Here is a 19,201-nt window from a genome sequence, read left to right as displayed (position 1 = left end):
TATTTGAAAAGTACCACTGTAGTAAGGCTGTTTGCAGGTACCCCATTATATTTTTTTTAATGTTTCATGGGAGGTAACTCTAACTCTCCGGATTTATGAAATCCGGAGCATTTTGAATAATATGTGTGCTTGCTAAATAAACGTACCGAGCCTGACACTCTCCTCTGTTCTTTTTAGGTAAGAACCTAATTATTACATAATAATATTACACCGCAGTCAGGGCCGAATTACTGGAGTGCTGACATAACAGCTGACATAAACGTTAGAATGCTCTTTTTTCTGTTTTAAAAAAACAGAAACAAAAAACAAAAAAAAAAACAAAAACGTTTTTTTATCAGAAAATAAAATTCAAATAAAAAAGTTGAAGGCTTATATGAGCCTTTTAATTGTAAACTCATTTATTAAAAGCAATATAAACTGTATTTTTTAGAATTTTATTTTGCTGCAAAAACCTGCTAATATGATTAGTCTTCATGTAATCAAAACTTTTATGGTAAATAGGGTTTAAAATAATGAATATTTTGTCGGGGGAAAGACTTCTCTTATAAGGAATAAATAGCAAATCAATTTCTGCACAGACGACAATAATTCAATTTTGCTCCAATTAAGGCTTCTTAACGGATTCTCCCACAAAAATATAGCTAACAAAAATTTAAAACAATGATTTTTGTCATTTAAGTCGAAAAACATTTTCATTAAAAAAGAAATTGCAAGATAAAAAATGCAGCTCATAATGCTTTAACAAATACCTTCATGTGCATATTGGTGTGTTGATCCAACTAATCAGTTTAATGCATTTCGCTGTATATATCACAGCTTTGTGGGCGCAGGTCTTACATGTATATCGTTGTGTCTTGGTTGTGATGAAATTATCAAATATTACGCACTTGATTTAAAGTCAAGACGAAAATGACAACAAAAGGTCAAGACATATTCACGGAAATGCGCAAAAAGATGTGCAAGCGAGTGTAACGAACTTAAAAAGTTTATACCCCAGTACTAGTGCTTATTTATTCAAGCCATGTTCATGTTTAAGCAAAACGGAAGTAAATTTTTTCTATCCATCAATGACTCAAACATAGCGGGATCTTCATTGGTACAGTTTGTATTTCATTTTAAGCGTCATCTGTTGTTAGCAATGGAACAAAGCCCTATGGCCTACGTCCGACCAACGTTGCTCCTTTCCGTTTTTGTTGTGATGTTCTCGGCAGCACAACCCATTTACCATACTCAGAACGAGTGCTATAGTAAGGATTTTGAAAATGTTTACCAGGTTCTCAGAGAATTCAGGAGCGACATCGATGAACTGAAACACTCAATCAAACAGTTGCAGAACAGAGAACAAGGATTGGGTGCGTATAGTTTTCATTTTCAAAATTATACAATGTTAAATCATTTTTTTACTGTCATTTACCTTTGTTAAACACCAAAATAAAGAAATTATAACTTTACCTAGAAATGAATGAATTTTTCCCAATTAACAACGAAATACTTGCATTATAGCTTTTGTGTACACTTTTTAAGAGATGGTGTTCGTATACCATATTTAAATTTTACCTGATCAGCAATTATTGTGATATTGACAAAAAATCTACTTTCGTTTTTAGTAGGGATGTCAATTTTACTCGGTTGGCTAAGTCGATTAATCGGAGCCTTTAGTCGAGCGATAATCGAGTGTTCATTTATTTGAAACTGTGTGTCCTTATTCTACTGTCACATACACCGTATCTTAACCATTATCCCTAATGAACAATGATTTGAAAACTTTTGATAATACGCACTATAGATGTATTTGATTTCAAATAAATTAAAAAGCATTTTATTTAGATATCCGTTAGTAATTTCTAAGTTTTTCCTTTTTCTTGTGACGCTTACACATAATTGAGTTAAAGCAAATCAAGTGTGACCTGTTTCATGTTAAATCATTGTCTCGTGCCGTGCCAAATCAACAATCAAATCTAATGGCTGTATAAAAACAAACGACTTGAGTTGATATGATTAAATCTTTGATTAATACAAACATCTAATCCAATAAATAACTGTAAAGGAGAACCACTAATTGATCTCTCTAAATACAAGTTTGCATAAACACTTCTATTGAAAACAATAATTTGACCTACAAATTCAACAGAGATCAATTTGTAGCCGCATTAAAATATTTTAGGGACAACTGTTCGATTCAATACAGTGTTATGTGACTAAAAATGCCGAGAACATATTTATTTTTATAAATTTTATTTTTATTCGAAGCCCCAAAACTGCCGCGTTATTATGAAAAAAATGATTCAAATTTCTTTCTCACTTTATATCGATTAATCGACTAAGAAAATTTAGTCGATGATTGGTGTGCCCGAGCGAGAGTTGAGTACTCGAGTACTCTTTGATATCGTAAGCGTGGATCTAAGTTACTTGGAGTTTGAATCATGACAATGTAATGATATAATATTAAATAATTCCGTGAATATTGTATATATACACCTAAATTTGATTTGAATAAAAAAATATGAATGAAGACGTGACAGATTTTAAATAATTAAGAATACTAATTTGTGTTTTAAATCTATGACATTAGTTTTGATGGAAAAAGGTAACCGGCAAATAATGGCGGTGTAATGAAGAATAATGATCCCCAGTCATTATTCTACGTAGAAAAATGACCCTTTTGCCTGAAGAATAAGTGTCATTTTCATAGAAATGAGCACACTCCACATGAAGAAAAGTGACCCCTGTAAAATAATGACCCCCTTTTAGATTAAAGTTTTTCAGTATATTTTTTTATTATTTGTGAAATAGTCCTTACACTATTGTAATTTTTACTGCTGCAGTTTACAGAAAGTAACAAAAATTATAATTCATATTCAAATAAACTTAAAGTGAAAAAAGGGGTGTATCTTAAAAAATAAAAATACTTCCGTTAAAAGAAGATATTGACGTATTGCATCGGGGTGTGGTTGTCATCTTAAAGGGGCATGGTCACAATTTTAGTCAAAAATTATTTTTCAAATGTTAATGTTTACAATGCTTCAGTAAGGCATGTTTAAGGGGCAACCAAAATTTGAATGTCATTCGTTGAGTTATAAGCAAGTTACAGAGCTTGCAATTCTTTGCTATGTAAAAAAAGCTTTTGTTTACATTTTGAATGTTAAAGTGAAAATTCCAATTTTAGACCTAATGAATGTGTTAAACGTAAGGAACTGTTTATTTATGCTAAAGATGAATAAGAAGATAGACAAATCAGCTTGAAAAAGATTTTTTACTGGTATATTGAACCTATGTAAACAACAACAGGGCACGAGTCTTGTTTACTTGACAAAGAATTGTAAGCCCTGTATCTTGCTTATAACTCTACAACTGACTCAAATTTCATTTGATCAGTAGAAATGCTTTCCTAAAGCAATGTTTATAATTGTCACAGGGATACAATTGAATATAATTTAGTATTTAGTAATTCATTTATTTACTCATTCATTCATCCATACATTTCATTGTTAACTCATTCATGGTTTACTCGTGTTTGACTAGTATTCGTGTTCTGTCACGTGATTGTGTTATTTTGGGTTGTGATTCACCAAATACGGTAATAGCTACTGTATGTCTATATTTGGTAGTGGTAAAACAGGTTTTCATGGGTGTGTATGGTCAGTGCGCAAGTGTGAGTGATAACACTTAATTTATAATGTTTTGCACCATGATTTTAGAACATAACTCGTTTGCCAGCAGACAGCGACGGTTTTACGACTAGTCTGGTTAAATAGTTTGAGACTGTCATTAGTTTCAAACTATTACGTTTAAGTTATTCTGAAGCGAATTTGGTGAGAAATACTTTCTTAAAATGTTTTTATCTTAAAGTTAAAATATCTAAATATTATAAAAATGTATGCGTCAATTGTATGAATGTTTTCATTTCAGGTCACCTTCTCATCATCATTATTTTTCACCAATGCCATAATAAAGTAATGTTGGAAACTGGGCCATCCTTTTATTTATTTATTTTGTACGAGGAATAACGACCCCGTGACAAATGGCGCCCAACTGAAAACAGAAAAATAGAATTTGACCAAAATCGTGACCATGCCCCTTTAACAATTACATTTACATATATCTATGGTGTTCCGATAGGGCCACTTAGACCTTAGGGCAAATATGCGAATTTGCAAAGGCGATAGTGCGAAGGCGAAGAAGCAAAAGTGCGAAGATGCGACGACGAAGCGCGAAGATGTGATGCCTAAAGTGCGAAGGTACGAAGGCGAAGGAGCGATACTACTATCGCTCCTTCCCAATTCCGCACTCTGGCCTTCGCATCTTCACACTTTCGCCTTCGCCTTTTCTGATTGCATTCAGCGAGTCTCGGTCAACTATATAGAATTTAATGCAGGCACCGTACTTTCCAAGGTTTTCCGATTAATCCAGGCTCCTATTGGTACGCATGCGCTAAGCCATTGCGCTTACTATGAATGTTTATAAATATTTTAATGTGTACATGTGACATATATGTATGATAATCATATGTTCATATGTTAATCAATACAATAAAATAAGATTAAAATTGCATCCTATCATACTTACAATATATATCATATAATACCAGTAATATCCGTACAATAATTGGGAGACATGATATTGTAACGTATAATATGACATGTATTGTGTTAAACATTATTATATTTGATCAAATAATACAATATCATAAAACAAAATACAATATAGTATTATATGAAACAATATTATATTGCAATACATCATAACATTAAAAAATATGACATCATATTGTATAATATAGTATGATATTGTATTGTATGATACTGTATCATATTTGATTCATAATGTGATATTGTATTATGTGATACAATATTATCATATACAACATTGTATCATATCAAATGATACAATATCATAGGATAAAGTAAAATATATTAGTAATCGTTATTGGACAAAAAAATCTTTACTACTACTAGGCCTTATATTAAAATGATTTACTCGAATTTTTGGACTTAAATACTGAGAAATCGAAAAATTACTATCTTTTGTTTTATGTATTTTAAACATCATTGGTACTTGAAGATTACTATATTGTTTTTATTTTTTTATCAATCACGCTTCGCTAATTATTTATCAACGAAAATTCCTTTTGAAAAATCCGGAAATCATCTGCACATTTTGCACATGCGCATTACATTCATGCTAAATCACGGGAGGCTCTTTAGTTTATGTTTCCACAATATCACATTTGCATGGATAAACTCAGAAAGGATATTACAAAAACGTGTTAATTTTTATTGAAAATCATATGCAATGTCAAAATGTGCACACACGGGTCAAGTCTAGTGAATGCATAAGTAAACATATCCTCCAGATTCACACATTACACACGTTTTTAACTTACTGAAAGATGATTTGTACAAAGTAATATATGTATCACAGGAATTAAGATATAGAAACAACAAAACAAATAAATTATAAAGAACAAAAAAAAAGCAATCAGAGTACATACATTTATCAAAGTTCAAACAGTTAAACAGTTTAAGTAATCACACAGAAAAAAAGATTTTGTCTAAGCCTGTTGTAGGGGTATCATTGGGTTTGCACTCGTCAGATATCAATTGTATATAACCTTAACCCTACACAAGTTTCTAATATCTTCAAATGAGAATGCCATCAACTAATTGATTTATAAACATTTTACGTTTGTATATTTTTGTGGTTGTAGAAATGAGACCGATGATCCTTTTTGCAAGATTCGACGACACTATAGAGTTAACATGTTCAATACATAACAGAGGATACGAATGGTCGGCCGTCAACATCTTCCAGCAAAATACATCTGGTTCCTTTTTCTTTTTTAATGTATCCAAAGATGGAAAAGTGGAATCGAAGAACGGTAAAATCAATGGATCAATGACTGTCGGCGACAACATCATCAACGTCACCGTGTCCTTTGCTGTGAGGCGTGATCCAGGGGTTTGTGAACTGAATCAAACCTATTCTTGTAACATTCAACTTGTGGACACGTCCATCAGCTCTAAGGCTGCTAACACTACGGTAGTCTTGGAGAGTAAGTGCACATTGCTTTTTAATATTATTATTTTCTTGTATTATATTAATGATTGAGAGTAAGTACATGCTGCTTATTTGACTATTTTTTTTTATATCATGTATAAAAAAAATATTCATAAACTTAGTCTTAAATGCCTATGATAAGTGATAATGCTCTGACCAATATATAGGTTGTTTAATTTGTAGAAAAACACTAATGTTTTCAGATCACATAAAATACTGAATTGTAATTACTAATCTTGTTTTTCTTTTATCCAGCGCCACCTCTCAACTTGACTGTTGAGACGATGCCTTACGAATATATTGGCATCATTGATGAGACGATCAACTGTACTGCAACCGTGAACCCTAATACAACTGTATTGTTCCTGATTGGAAAGATGTCAATGAAAAACTATGTTTTTGCTGAAAGAAAAAATGTACAAACATTCGTGGATTCAGAAAACCAAATCGGTTGCTATCGAACCGTGCGAACTGTTTTTAACAATCTTTTTTTATATTTACATAGTTATCCATGGGTAGGTTGCTTAGCAAATGATACGGTATCTGGTCAAACTTCAATATCAGAATTCAAACGTGTTAATGTTGTAATTATAAACAGGTGAGCAAGTTACCAATAGGCTTTTATTTTCTCTTACGTGAAATCGTTTCTTTTAAGAGGCGTAATGAGTTTTAATATACTTTTTAGCATTACATTTTTTCTTTATTTTCTTTGTTTGTCGTATACTACTTTACATTTGACTAAAAACTGTTTTCAAGCAACGTGTTCACGGTTCTGATTCTGTAGAATATACTTTGATATCAATCGAAAAAAATGAGCAAAACTGTATGCATATATATTTTTCTCTGTATCTAGGTAAAATGACGTCTATGAGCCAAATTGCAAGTAGAGTATACATTGAAATAAATAAAAAAAAATTAAATAGGAGCAATTCTTAAGGGCCAGTCAAAGAAATTCAAATTTAACATACGAGAGATAAGCTTTAACAGATACTCGAAAAGGCATTAGGAATATGTTTGGAATATTTAAGCTAATTTAAGTAGTAAATAACAGTGTGAAAATTTTATAATAAAACATTTATAGTCCATATGTGTATTCATATGTATCTGTTTTATCTTTTTTTTAATAGGACAAAGCTTTACTGCGCAAGTTGATTGAGTTTACTTATATCTGTAATTTCATTCGTTTAAATAAAACAAGGGTATAGTTATATGTATATATATGCAATGAATAATTTTCATTTAGTTTAAGCAGTTCATGTATATAGATTTCAGAAGAATATATTACACTAATATATGAAGTATAGTATGAAGTGTGAATTTCATATTAACTTTTTTGTGTAAAGCTTTATTTTCTTATTAATTTGAATTGTAAATGCTTATGTGAATTTTCACAGACAAAGTTGTAACACTTTGAATGTGTCTAAAAATTGAAAATTAACTACAACGTATTGTAATTGATTTGTTTTGGTTTTGATGCGTATACCTTTTTTCATGAAAAATTATAGCCATTGTCTTTTCTTTGTTTTGTTTTTTTGGCATTTCTGTTAAATGATCTATTTCGTAGGTGAATGTCAATAGATAAAAAACACCATCTTCGTATTAAGGGATTTGCTGCTGTCTTGTGCATTTGAGAATAAGAATGAAAACATTTCTTAAACTGGCTTGTTTCTGTCCGAGACTTGCAAAAAATGTTGCCAAAAGAATTAAAAGCAATGAATATGAAGTCCTATATGAAAATTGAATGTTATTTTGCCTGAAAGGTATGCATACAACAGGACAGTGCCTTTTTAATCACTCAGAACAGCTGTCGAAGTGCGCAGGTACAGACTTATTTTGAAGATTTAAAAATCTGAAAAAAAATATGAAGCGGGTTCATTGGTGTCCTCTTTATAACCATTTGTTGAAAAAAGTCTGAGTTTGGCTCATTACGCTTTCATCGCTTTGTTGGTTTCACTCAAAGGCTTACTGTTGTGATGCTTGTGTTTGCTTTTCTTAGAGTATTTGCTATATTTATATCTGCGACTTCTGGTGGTTATTTACTTGCTTGCTGAACCCAGCTTGTCATTGGTTTGATGTTTTAACAGAACTAATGGCTTAACTTTCCACAAAAATTTACACAAATCAATTAAAAAGGTTATTCATTTTAAAGGCGTTGGTTTTGGAGTCGTATTCCGGTTTGAGAGGTCCAATTTGAAAGTTATAGCTGATAATAGTTTTCTTTACATTAATGAATAGTGTATCCAGGAATCCTGGTAGACTTTTGATTTGGATCCATTCAAGTTAAGATTCTAATTTGTTGATCCTGAACCACGTTTTCTTTTTTAATATACCCTGTGACGGTCATGTCTACGTTACTATTTATAATCTAACCCTTAACCTAATCTAGCATAATTTATTATTCTAATACATTTGTTAAGGTTGTTGATGAAAGTTTGAAATTGCTGATCCTTGAGTATGTTTAAGAGTTTGCGCCTTTTATATATACGTTATTAATTGTGCAGATTTCACCATATTAAGATGATGCATCGGGTTAATGTAACTTTATTTACTCAATTTTTACTTTACTATTAATCTTTATTAATAATCTTTACTGAAAAAGCTTAATTCGATTGGAACCAGCTACTGGATGCTAGAGGTTTAGGAGTTTGTTTGGAGGAGGTAATGTTTTTAAAGAAGAAGCGAGCAATAAGAACCATTGCATGGGGAAAAGAACAAGCTGAACCTACAGATTTATCAAGAAAATTGTTGGCAACATCCCAGCATTTGTCTATTTGTCTAGAGGTATGCCTCTTTGCTCAGATTTGTCTGTCGCCAAACTTTGCTAGTTATATTACTAAATGCATATCTTATTATGATTAGTTGAATTGAGTTGTACTCATACATCTGATAGTCATACATTTCATCAGTGTTATATTTGCAAGGATGATTAAGTGTCTGTTCTTATTTAGTTTATTTAAAATATGTTTTTCTCTTTTTGTAGCAAATCGTCTATGTTTTACGCCATATGTCATATTACGTTTAGAGTCTATATCTACCATCTACATATATTGTCATCTGTTTATCATCAACTCAATGCTCCTCAGTCTTGTGTTTTGTCAAACTCAAAAACAAAAACGAATTTGCAAGAATACACAGCTACCTTTTCACTGGTGAGTACAGTCATCGAATTTTAACACCAGATACAATCGTAATCTAAAGTCCGATAACTCTAATTTGTTTATCATCAAGTAAATCTGCTTAGCCGACAAATAAAGTTATCTTCAAAATACCTATTTACTGATATTCGGACGATATCAAATTTATTGTCCTCTTCGATTTGACCAGTGATAAATTCAATATGATCATCGAAGGTCACCTGCTTCAAACCCTTACCGTCTAAATCACCTAAAATTTATGGCTCAGATTTAGCATCCAAGTTCATTTCGTCTTTAAATATTGCTAAAAGCACAATCCAAGCATGTTGAGTGAAATCATGACCAGCAATAACAAAAAAGGAACACGCTCTAAAACTTAAACTGAGTATATCATAAGCTCCTCATATTTTTCTCGAAGAACTAAAAAGGACAAATGCATGAAAAAAAAATATCATTAAATTTATTTCTCAAAACAGCGACATTGCACTTATAAGCAAAGATTAACAATATAGGGTTCTCATTCTAAAAGAAAAGTGTGTGACAACACTGCTTATGAACACCATATACAATAGTTGTAGTAGTGTATCAATATGACTATGTGTAACAAAATAGCCCTTGTTACCTATCATTATATAATCGAACACTGGTGATTGGACTTTATATTTTACGTATCCTATAACTTTGACTATACTGATTGGACGTTACAAATTATTCTTTGAACTGTAGTAGTGTATTAATATGACTATGCACTTTAATGTCCTCATGGTGTTCAATCAGAAAGTTGCTTACAAACTTACTTTGTAATTTACTCATCAAGTAATCAATTTTTGTTTCGTAATATACTGATACATTTTGTAATCAGATAAAACAATCTAGTTAAAATCAACAAAAATGATATGCATATAAAGATTAAGATAAAATGTATTCCACAATTTAAAAAAAAATGTTTTTGTAAGGGTAAATTGTCAAGAATTTGGACAAAATGTAATTTTTTCCGTTATTAATGTTTACAATGCTTCAGTAACACATTGCTAATCGTCAGCCAAACGTGTAGTGCCAGTCGTCGAGTAATAAGCCAGAAACAGAGCTCACAGTTCTTCGCTCAGCTCATGTTTTTATTCACATTTTGAATAATGGGGGAAAAATATAGATAAAGACATAAAAATGAATGAGACAAACGCTAGAAATTGCTTATGTTAAAAAAAAAGTTAGAAATGTAATATCCTCTAATATTAATTTTACTGTATATATATTAAAATTCTTAGTACTGATTTTTATCAAAGTCAACAGAAGCGTTGCTAGTTTTCCCCCAAAAATTCTCTATTCATGACATGTAGTAAATCATGTGAATAGAAAAAGCAAAGGTTTTGTCATCGCAACATAAAATTAACAGTGCAAATGAACTAATGTATATGAAAACATATATAGTTATAAACAATGCCAATTCAAAAAATTTTTAGCGGTGCTTTTTAGTACAAAATGACACTTTGTTGTATCGGTTTGCAACAAAAAAGCTACTTCAATCAGCAAAAGATCTTTTTATCAGATCATTATTTTTCCAGTTTTACAACAATACCCATATACAAATGCCAGACATCCAGGTATTAGAAAAGCAAACAACATTATTCCTTTATTGAGCAACTGAATAACGGTAGACTATAATGTGAGTTATATATTTTGTTAGGTTTTGATTTAGTGAAAAGAATCAAACTCCTATTGATGGAGATATATAAGTATTATCTCTTTTAGATTTCATCATATGTCGAGAGTTTGTCGTAAAAAAGTATACATTGAAAGCATGCATAACCTATATTTATAGCCGTCGCTCTGTGTTAAGCATTATTTGCGACATGGAGACAAAACCTACATCCAAGAATACCAGTATGTACCACAAGCAAAATACAATAGCTTAAACTTTAGACCCTATACAGATTCCTTCATTCTGAATATGAATATTTCCTGTTACCAATATTCATCTTCCCCCATACGTAATGCAAATAATATATAGCCTTTGTTATCTTTTTTGTTAATTATATAGCACTCCTAGAAAATTATCACCGTCTGATTCTCAAATAAATGTTTCTATAATAAATTTTAGTTCTAATTTCTAAGGTATGTAGATTATTCTTTGTCTTCTGTTGGAGAAAGCGATATTTATTAAGTTTTGCTTCATAGCAACACTGTCTACTTTCAAACTAATTTGAAATGGGGTGGGGTTTAAAGTCTCTAAATCAATATATTTGATTTCCAAACAATGTTCCACTCTCCTACTTTGATAGAGCTCGGTCGTGCAATTGTGTTGTAGATTTCATAACAAAAACTCACATTGATCCAATATTATAATCTTTGATTTTAGGAAAGCTCTTTGACTAGATCTACCTTGGAATCTTAGCTATGTTTTGCAATAATCTATAACTTAGTCATTTAAATCAATAACAATTTATTTTTAAAATCAGAATATTTTCCTTTATCTTTATACAAAGCTCGTCCTCCAAAGGAAATAAATAATCATCTAAGTCTGATTTCGTCATAACTAACTAACCCTCTAATATAACACTTTGAATAGTAAGACATTTGGTAGATTTATAGCAGCCCTTGGTAATAAGCGGATGAAATGCAAGACAATGCGAACATAAATGGACAAGTCTTTTGAAATAAGCAATTTTATTATATTTTGTTTCCAGCCATCCATAGTCTTAATTCTTGTCAAATTCTCCACAAAATGCATTAATATATACACGTAATATTCGTTCCCGTCTTTTTATGTTTCTTTTACCCTCGTTGCCAGCGGGCAATTCTAAATGTGGACTTATTAAAACAATCTTATTTCATATTGTGTTATTTAAAAGGAGTATTTATTCTAGACAAAAACATTGCAAGTGTAGAAGGGTAAAAGAACATGGGGTGAAAATTCTTGAGCTCAAAGTACACAATAGTACGTAATACCGAAACATACAAGTTTGTGATATTTCATCACTTCCATCGATGAAAAATGTTTACGTAAGCTCACATAGTTTAGACCCATGGGCAACATTACTCACCTTAGCATTTACAGATAATTTATATTGAGACCCGTAATTGATAAATATATCGCGATTTATAAATTGGAATAGTGATATTTTATTTCATGAACGTATTGATATGCATTAATAAGTTGAGTGTTAACTAATATGCTTCTTACATGAGCATTTTATCAAGATATTCTTTAATAGAACACTGCAATTCTCCAATGGCACTGTTTTCTGTCTAGAGATCTTATACTTAACATATTCATTTACTTTACATTTAATTAAGAAGCCGGCGTTGTTATTTTAGAAATTGCAAAATTGTAGCTCCGCAGAGGATCTCAAGAGATTTCGGGTATTTTTTTTCAACTTTGCACCCCAAACTATCTGCTTCTAGCTGTTAAGAATGCTTTAAATGATTCTTCAACTTTTCTAATTTAGAGCTTATCTCCCATTTTGGGGCTCAAGTATAAAATATTTGAGCAGCAGTTATGCTGTCAATGAATTTGATTCTCGACTCTTTAGTTAAAAGTCAAGAAGCTGACTCCGTAATATAATTGTTACTTTGATTTTTATCTCTCTTTAGTAATTGTGTACCCTTTCTGTAAATCCTAGTTTGAGTAAACATTAATCATAACGATTTAAGGAGTTTTTATGTAAATATTAGATGTATAGATGTAAATATCAAACAGTTCCACAAAAAAGATTTCAAGTTGATACCATAGAAAACAACAGCAACAGATCCTAAACAAATGTTGATCAAAACAGCTGATTTAGCTTTTTGCTCAGGTAAAAAAAAGAAAAGAAACAACTTTGTTTTAAATAAATAACCAATTTAACATAAAAAAAACCCCACAAGTTCTATACATTGTGTGATATGAAGCACTGAAATAACAATCAAAAATGTACAACAATGGATACCACAAACACATCGATTCCTTACATCACCATGGTTACAACACACAGACTCCACGTATCACAATATGCACCAGGGTATGTTAAGGTTTCCTGATTAATTTTCGTCTGCACGTTACACAATATGACGTCAGAATCAATTTTGACATCATAAAATGCATTTAATTCGATAATCACTAAGGAAGGCATCATAACAATTAAAGTGAATTATATTAAAAAAGCAAAAAGAAAGTTTGTTTTCTTTACATGATGGTGTCTTTCATATTAATGGTACAAACAACATTCATTTATATCAAAATTCATATCAAATAAACTGCAGCTTTAAAGCGTCTTTTAAGTAAATGTCTATTTATATAATGGTATGGAGACCCTCCCTGCTACGTTTTAAAGCTGAGTAAAGAGATGTTAATGCATATCAACAGCTTGTCGTATGTGAAAGATCAATACAAAATCAGAAAATATGACGTTAAGTTGGTAGAGCATATAAGTATCCTTGAGAATAATGCTGAAGAAAACTACGCATTGACATAAATTTTAAATTAATAACTTTCGATTAGTAAAATTTGCCTTACGTTGGCGATTTGGCGAAATGTTATCACAAAATGTTGAAAAAACAAAATGTTAATTGGAAGCCCAAGCAAGAACTTCAAAGTATATAAGAACAATGTCATTTTAGAAAAAACTTTAAAGTTAAAGTCATTTATTATCCGCACAGATGCGATTTCATTAAATAATTTGCAATGTTAGGATACTTAGGTCGCCTGACTACCAAAAACATATGACCACAAAAATACATCAGATATAATGTTGAACATCGTTTTCAATTATGTTATTATTATTCATTAATACTCCCCTCTGTCGATCCACAAGACTAACTCAGAGGGGAATGTGACATGGCAATGTAGGGTCCATCAAAATTGACCGGGATGCTGATGGGATGAGATATAGAGTGCATTTTAACCTTTTTCTTGCCGAAAATATTGTCCAAAAACGAGGGGTGTATGCTAATGGGAAGATAGTGTGTGCCTTCTGGGTTCATCACAAACGCTGGCAACGGAACGTTACTTAATACCTGTGTTTCACTAGAAGAGGAACTACTTTCGACGGAAATATTTTCACTGCTGTGAGGGCGTACTTTATGGCAAGGGGGCTTCCTTTTCAATTTGTCCTTATCTTCTTCTCTTGAGCTGCTAGAGGATGTGTCGCTAGAGAGCACTGATAAGTGAAGCTCTCGTGTCTCCTGCTGTGAAAATCGATTCATGATGTTGTGCTTAAGTTTGTATGCGTGATTTTCCTTCAAACTCGTTCCATTACAACTGTCCCTATCAGAATCTGTGGACGGATTCATCTTCTCGGTGGAATGACTACTGACCGAGCTACAACCCTCAATCTCCTCCCGCCCGGACATCTGATGTCCGTCCGGATTCCTCATTGACTTTGGATACAGGTAGAACTCAGATGAACTGGACCCACCAAAAGAGATGACAGATCCACTGATGGATCCACTGACAGATCCACTAAGTGAACTTGTGGACGCTTCTTCTGATACAAGTAAAGTTTTCAGGAACGGGTCATGGATGGTGTCAGTTGTCAACCCCTGATGCAAGGATCTAGGCGTTGCCACATGCGTATCCTGTATCATAGCCCTTCCCATATCCAGACTTTTGTTTGTGTCCTCCATGGTCATGTAATCAGATATCCTGGGATGATAGTGATCTGAAATCACATAAATTTATAAAGCTTCTTTCAAGAGATCTTTTTATATCTTACCTCCTGTTAAATTGTAAGAAAATCATTGGTTAACAGCAGTCACGTGGATACCATGTATATCTTATACATGATAAGAACGAAATATATCTCCCCTTGAGCATTATAGTAATCGGTTATTAATCGAATACTTTAATATCTTTCAATGAAATGTTAATGACACTTCTTATGAAAATATTGTATGAACTATAAAAGTTGAAATAGATTAAGAGTAAAAGAGTTTCCATTCTTTCATTATGAATAACATCAGAATTTCAAACGTTTGATGATTTATCATGCTGAAACAAATTCTAATATAAAATTACAAGCAAGAGAGCTCAGGTTTTAAATGATGTAAAAAATGTTTTTTAAAGTTATCGAGTGAAAGTAAAATCTTGACCTTGCCCCTTTAGCTTTAACAATTTTTCAGTTATGGAAATTAGAATCTGATTGATACGTAAAATATTTTGGGCGTTGTGCATAGAAATATAAGGGAAACTTTGTATAAATTACTTTAGATCTTGCAATTGGTTTAAATTCATATATGCTTGTCTAACTTCAGGATGGTCACTCATCAATGACTGCATTGTTTATACCTAACCTGAAAGGGACAAACACACTAAGTGACGCATACACACTTTTTAAAAATCTCGTTTGCTGATGTCGAAAAACATATATCACTACGAAGCACTAGTAATATTTCTAAGGCATAGGTTAAGTAATTAAAAACAACTGCAATGACACGCTAAGCATAAACGAACAATTGATTATCTGATTATATACTCATGTGAACCAAACCAACATTTTTATCTTAAGTGAAAGTACCCAATCATATTTATGGATATAAACCATTTTATTCTATGAATCATATCCTTAACAACACTTGTATGGGTTTTTTCCTCACAAAATGTGCATCACAAAATGTTTTTGTGAAGAGTAATCGAAAGTAATTGAAAAAATAATTATAGGCATACTGATATATAGCTGTCATCATCTAAAATTTCTTTGATTAATGGTTTTTATCGATTAATTGAAAAAAGGGTATTCAATATAATTTATTACAATTACTTAAATACTATTACCCTTAACCCACTGTTTTCAGTTACATGATAGAATGTTTTGACTTTTATTCTGTTTTATTCTACTAGAGTTAGACCCGTGCATATGATATCGGACATTTACGAAATCGATACATAGACACACCGTATTGTTGACATTTACATAACCCAGCTCTAAGCCTACAATCAGGCACGTAGCATCAGCAACCCCCCCCCCCCCATACACACACACAAAAAAACCTTTTTCTAACAGCAACACAATTTTCTAAAATTTACATTTAAAAAATTAGGTTATAATGAAGCTGGCCCCCACTTCTCGGGGAGTACGTAAAGAATTTAATGAAGAGCGATATTGAAGTTATGAATATACTATCATATCGTTTCTTCGCACACCAATTAAAACATTCAGGACTTTCTGGATTTTTCATAGTAAATGCACTGTGTAAGATTTATCTCCCGTATTTTCTTTGAAGAACAGAATATATAGCTTTCCAAAGAAAATTAACTCGTATTTGTATTATCGTTTCTGAGTTTATCCATGCAGATGTGATATTGTAGAAACATAAACTGAAAAGCCTTCCGTGATTTAGCGTGAATGTAATGCGCATGTGCATGATTGTAAAATCAAAAAAATCCAGATGACATCAGAACATTTTTGATTTAAGAAATATTCGTTGATTATTAAGCGAGGCTTGATTAAAAAAAAAAATAAAAAAAAATTGGTAATCTTCAAGTACCAATGATCTTTAAATTATTTAAAAGAAAAGGCAGTACTCTTCCGATTATCGGTATTAAAGCTCAAAACTTCTAGTCTATTTTTCAAATGTAGTAGTATATATTTTAGAATAATTGAATAGAGATTTTAAAATTCAAACTATTAAAGAAATAAATGACGGCATTTTTACCTTATAAGAATGATCAAATGAATGACATAATGAAAGTTGACGATACCTGCTCATAAACCAGCTTATGGAAAATCATTTGGTTTTTATAACAACAGAAAACATTCAATAGTTAACGAAATGATAGTAAACTTTGATGCATTTTCACAAAATAGAAAGGAAAGGCAACAAACTACATCTTCCGATTTAATTGATTGAAGTGTTTTTTTTGGTAGATTGATTTCCTATTTTTAGGAACTTTTGACTGTTTTGTACTAGCTTAATTTACTGTTACGTATCAACAATTGACTAGATTTATGATTAGCGTACCAGTGCTTTGGAACTTTAAACTGATCAGGTCCAGGTGCTTGCTGATATTGACACAGACCGGGTCTTTGATGTCCCTCCCCTCAAACTCGACGTAGTACCGCATCACCTCATCCTGGCACTCCTTAAAGCCCATGTAGAACTTGTCCTCACAGCACGGCCGCCCCACCCCGTCTACCTGGAAGTTCTCCATGTGTCCACCTGTAGTCAATAAATAATAAAGTCAATAAGTCAACCAACTAGATGTTTAGTGAATTAATACCTTATCAACCCAATCGAGCACCTGAAAAACTTAATTCATATTGATCAATTTAAGCAACAGTAAGTACATTATCATTTCACCGCTTGAGGAAAGTCAAAGCTTAGGTAATAAATCACCTGTACAAAGTTGAATGGACAACCAGTTCACTACCTGTTAAAGACCACTTCACAATGACACAGCACATCCATTATTGACAATATTGTAGAAGTACTGGATGAGCGTTTAATCGTTTGATAGATAGAATTCAGTTTTATTCAATGATTGTTTATAAAAAAAATAATGGAAGACAACTTTTTTTTTGTGTGTTTGGTAACAAGCTGTGTGTACGTACCGTGCAAATTGTTCAGATTCTGTAGGTGACGGATGTGCTTGGAGGCCATTTCTATAATCTCAGTCTTTTCTATCCTTCCCTGACCCTGAAAAACAAGCAAAATGTTTCATTTAAGCTTGACTCTATACAACAGACACCCTTTGGACTATTTCAACAAGTGATGTCTTAATTATCATGCCAAATATCAGTAACTGATGTCCTAATGTCCTGTCATTTATCCGAAAGGATACCATCTCGGTATATTTCAATAACTGAAGCCGTTTTAACTTTTTACCTGTTTGACATAATTTGCCGGTATAAGTCCACTAAGCTCTGCCAAAGAGTCGTTCATTCGATCTCTACGGCGCTTCTCTTTAATTCGATGGGACGTTGGATCCTGTTCATTTGGGAAACAATGGTTGTTGATCAGAAAATTTAAGAATTGTATAAATTAGATATAAGAATTTGTTCAAAACAACAACCAACTTAAATCTGAACGTTACAACAAAAAGTTAATTAAGAACTTTCTAGAAAATATAAAAAAAACTTTTTACCCGTGGAACTTTTGGCTTTTTCACGTGATGAAAGTCAAACTCATCGGAATTATTTGAAAAATTCATCGGTTTGGATACGAAAACTACAACCTACTTTTAGACACAAATTGCACTGCTAGGAACACATACACAGGAAAGTTGTTTTCAAAGTGGTGAGATGAACTCAACATGAATGATGCAAACAATTGATTAAGAAGTATGAAAATTGATTTTTATTAGAAATTAAATCCGTCCAGGATATCAATTTACTTGAAAAAAGGATGTTTACCTTATACTGTGTGCTTTAAAATACCGTCGATTATTCCTATAGGTGAGAGGGTTGTTATAGTCATCAGCTCTTTAAAGTCATTAATTAAAAACTATTTTAATGAACACTGATTGGAGAACAGACACAACCAATGTATCTCCTCTCCTTGTAGGCCAAGTTAAGAATAATGTACAGGTGCTAGAGGGGAGTAATCAAGAAAAGTCGCACCCGCCTTGTGTTCATTTTCAAGATAATCAAAAACGGAAGGAACCGTAGTCATTCTAGTGTATTTCTAATGGTGTAACGAGTATGAAAAACGTCGTTTAACTTGTCAGCTTTTTTTTTTATGATTTATTGTGTTTTTGTTCCATACTTACTAATGTTGACATTAATAAATCCAGTTATTATAAATTTTATACACATGCATAATCACTCACACACAAGTATATTTACATTTTTCAATATTAGTGGTGTATGGTTACTTTGCTTAAAAAAAAAACAACAACAAAAAACAAAAAACAAAAACAAAAACCAAATAATAATAAGAAGAATAGTAATAATCATAATTAATATCATAAATTAATCTAAAATATTTTTCAATGTAAGCCACAATTTTTCAAAATTGCGCAGCTTTTGATTTTGAATAGCAGCATATTTTCTATATAATATTTTTTTCTTAAGTGACTGAGTAATCTAAAAAAAAAT

General features: G+C 31.8%; 2 protein-coding genes across 3 annotated transcripts; one reads left to right on the top strand and one right to left on the bottom strand.

Moving 5' to 3' along the window:
* The first annotated feature begins 975 nt into the window (after window positions 1-975).
* Window positions 976-9,206, top strand: LOC105333783 (uncharacterized). 2 transcript variants are annotated; one of them, XR_010712605.1, is made up of 4 exons: window positions 976-1,352; window positions 5,708-6,052; window positions 6,313-8,838; window positions 9,038-9,206. XR_010712605.1 is itself a non-coding variant. In XM_066080828.1 (3 exons), exons 1-3 carry the CDS (start codon window positions 1,022-1,024, stop codon window positions 6,657-6,659), a joined length of 1,023 nt encoding a protein of 340 aa, XP_065936900.1. In that variant the 5' UTR covers window positions 976-1,021; the 3' UTR covers window positions 6,660-9,206. The 2 variants fall into 2 exon arrangements, 1 of the variants encoding a protein (XP_065936900.1); XM_066080828.1 differs by having other exon boundaries at window positions 6,313-9,206.
* Window positions 9,207-13,582: 4,376 nt separating this feature from the next.
* On the bottom strand, window positions 13,583-18,371 carry LOC105325663 (class E basic helix-loop-helix protein 40). The gene is made up of 5 exons (XM_066082142.1): window positions 18,250-18,371; window positions 17,991-18,092; window positions 17,717-17,801; window positions 17,127-17,324; window positions 13,583-14,827 (listed from the first exon to the last, which is right to left on the bottom strand). The coding sequence occupies exons 1-5, from the start codon at window positions 18,313-18,315 to the stop codon at window positions 13,983-13,985; spliced, it is 1,296 nt and encodes a 431-aa protein (XP_065938214.1). The 5' UTR covers window positions 18,316-18,371; the 3' UTR covers window positions 13,583-13,982.
* Window positions 18,372-19,201: the final 830 nt, after the last annotated feature.

This window comes from Magallana gigas, chromosome 4, assembly GCF_963853765.1.
Source record: "Magallana gigas chromosome 4, xbMagGiga1.1, whole genome shotgun sequence".
NCBI lineage: Eukaryota > Metazoa > Mollusca > Bivalvia > Ostreida > Ostreidae > Magallana > Magallana gigas.
The sequence above is the reverse complement of the archived record's forward strand: the minus strand, read 5'-3'. Positions and strand labels throughout refer to the sequence as shown.